The following is a 2648-nucleotide window of genomic DNA, read 5'->3' as shown; positions in this document are numbered from 1 at the left end:
TCCGCCATCCCGCCTGTCATCCTTCAAATCTGCCGATCTTCTTCTCATTTTTCATTTATGGTCTTCAGTGAAACTTGTCGATGATCAATTATTCAACGTAATGAAGTTTTATGAATTTCCAAATGGGAAAGCTGCTTTTTCAGACGGTATCTGATCTTCTGGCTTCCCAATCGTCATGTTCACGCAAAATGCTCTTCCGCGGCATTGTTGCATGTGCAACCGTAAGTCGTGGAATACTTGTATCGGATGATGGATTCATAAATAAACTATTGAGCATCTGCATACGTGGCAAACTCTCCTTTCTTGTCGTGGTAGATGTCTTACCGAAATTCAACCTTACACACGTTTTTTGAGCATCAACTTCGCACTATCGACTTTTTTGAAGAGAATCAGTTTCAGATATCAGAGGTACTTGCAAGGGTTGAACCAACACTCTTCTGGAGGGCATGAAATGCATATCGTTAACTATCATCATTTCCGTATCGTTCATTTTCAGCTTATTCGCTTGAAGGAGGCTCTTAGCATTCTTGGTCTCCGTGCGGAAAATCTTGAATCGCGATTGGAGAAAGCAGTTCCCTCAAATGAGACCGTAAGAAAGCTGTTGCCCAAACGCCCCATTCCCATCCACCGACGTTCTCTCCTATACACGAATAAAGGCACCTGCTTCTAAGATTCACCGTTTGCTCGTCCGCAGGAAAGGCAACGAGAGCAATTTACGGCGTGTCTCGCTGGTGCACACAGCTACCATCCCCCCTTACACATACACGGAACAGTTCGCGCAAGAAAGTTTACATGGTGATGAATACTTTTTGGGTAAAGCACAAACAACGAAAGCAATTGGACAAAATTAGCGTGAGGACATTGGTGTTTGATCATGTTGATGCCAAAGAGCCATTTCTCTGAAGTTGACTTCGCCGCACATTCCGAAAGCTAGATGCGGATAGCTTAGATGAATCCCATCGTACTGGAAACATAAATGAACCAAAAATCATCACGACAATTTTATGAGCTAGCAAATTCTCATCAAGCGTAGGATTGGTAGAAGCGTTGTGAGGGACCCAGATACTGAACGGTACATCGACCTCTGAAGCATGTGGTATTACTGATCTGTGTAAGACATGCAATACACCATTTGGACTGCAGGAGAGCACACCACCGACACCCCTCCATCCCCTTCAACACCCTTCAGTATCATCAATTTTCCTAGTTCAGTTTTAATTTGTTTTACTGATTTCCTCTGGTCTCTAAAATGTCAACCCCTTCCAGTCCGCTTCTAAGAAGTCTCCCTTCCTCCACCTCCTCCCCGTCGTCCCCCTCCTCTCCAAGATCACTTGCTCGCTCATCCTTTTTTTGGCTTGAAGCCATCGTTTCAGATATGGATGGGACGTTCTTTGCGTCTGCGTTGCATGTCTTGGATTCAACAGTAGAAGCAACAGAAAGGGCTCATTCGATGAACATCCCAGTTATCCCGTGTACAGGTCGTTCGCTTGCTGGTGTCAGAAACAACTTGAAGAAGGCGAAAATTGCCTCTCTGTCTCCATTTCCTGGAATCTATCTTAATGGATGCGTCGTTATGGGCCAGGTGGTGAAAATGACATTATTCACGAGTCATTCATTAGTGACAGCGTCCTTAGAAAGACACTTTGTTTTGTCAAGGAGCTCAACCAGCAGATCATGTGCAATCCAGATTGGGAGAAGGATCCCGAAGTTAGGGATGCTCCGTTGGTTCATGGATTCAAAGCTGTTATTAATCACGATTTGAAGCCGACCTACGTTGGTGCGTGCTCTCGTGGCGATTTCGTTTATGAAGAAGAAAGTCAATTGACAGACGGAGCAATTCAGCGATGGAAAGCACAGGTGCGTCTGATTTCACTAAAACGCTGCTGCTTTGGGGAGTCGACCCCGTAGAAGTTCAGATTATTTATTGTTGAATTCAGTTCAGATTATTTATTGTTGAATTTTAGAATTGTGGGATCCTTACTTGAATTTTCAAAAACGAGACGAATCAATCAATTGGGAATTATTTGTCACAATCCCTCGACGGTTGAGAAGCTCAAACCCCAACTGAAAGCGTTGCTAGGCGATGAGGTGATTATGGCTGCAGCAATTCCTCGTTATCTCGAATTAGCGCCGCGCGAAGCTGGAAAGGCCCCAGCTGTTAGAAAGTTGTGTTCCCAGTTGGGCTATCAACTTGAAAATATCGCGTATCTCGGTGATGGAGAGAATGATGAGGGCGCTATGACCATCTGCGGGCATGCAATCGCTATGGGAAATGCAATTCAACGAGTCAAAGATCGAGCAGATGTTGTCACGAGAAGTAACGATGATGATGGATGGGCGATTGCCGTTAATGAATTACTTGATGCCAGAAGAAAGTAATTTACTTAGTTTAGAATTTATTTTGTTCAATAATAATCTTCAATAAGTTTTGGCTTTTGTTATGAAAGGGTTGGCTCGAACGCCCCCCTTCAATTATTTCTATTAAGTATTTTCAACTTTTTCTTCATGTGCATTACCCCATGCTGTATGTCCTCTAACTTTTTCATCAAACGGTTACCCTGCAACGCTTTCAAGTTGTTTGGATGGATGTTGAGAATCTAAATGCAAACGGATTTGAATGATTAACAAGCGTGAAGACTTCCAAGTCT

At 43.5% G+C, this 2648-nt stretch overlaps 1 protein-coding gene across 1 annotated transcript; it reads left to right on the top strand.

Annotated features, from left to right (window-relative positions):
* The first annotated feature begins 1563 nt into the window (after positions 1-1563).
* Positions 1564-2379, top strand: LOC129617116 (uncharacterized). Its single transcript, XM_055532507.1, has 2 exons — positions 1564-1904; positions 1965-2379. Exons 1-2 carry the CDS (start codon positions 1564-1566, stop codon positions 2377-2379), a joined length of 756 nt encoding a protein of 251 aa, XP_055388482.1.
* The last annotated feature ends 269 nt before the right edge of the window (positions 2380-2648 follow it).

Source organism: Condylostylus longicornis, unplaced genomic scaffold, assembly GCF_029603195.1.
Source record: "Condylostylus longicornis isolate FDR11 unplaced genomic scaffold, ASM2960319v2 ptg000407l, whole genome shotgun sequence".
Classification (NCBI taxonomy): Eukaryota; Metazoa; Arthropoda; class Insecta; order Diptera; family Dolichopodidae; genus Condylostylus; species Condylostylus longicornis.
The sequence above is the reverse complement of the archived record's forward strand: the minus strand, read 5'-3'. Positions and strand labels throughout refer to the sequence as shown.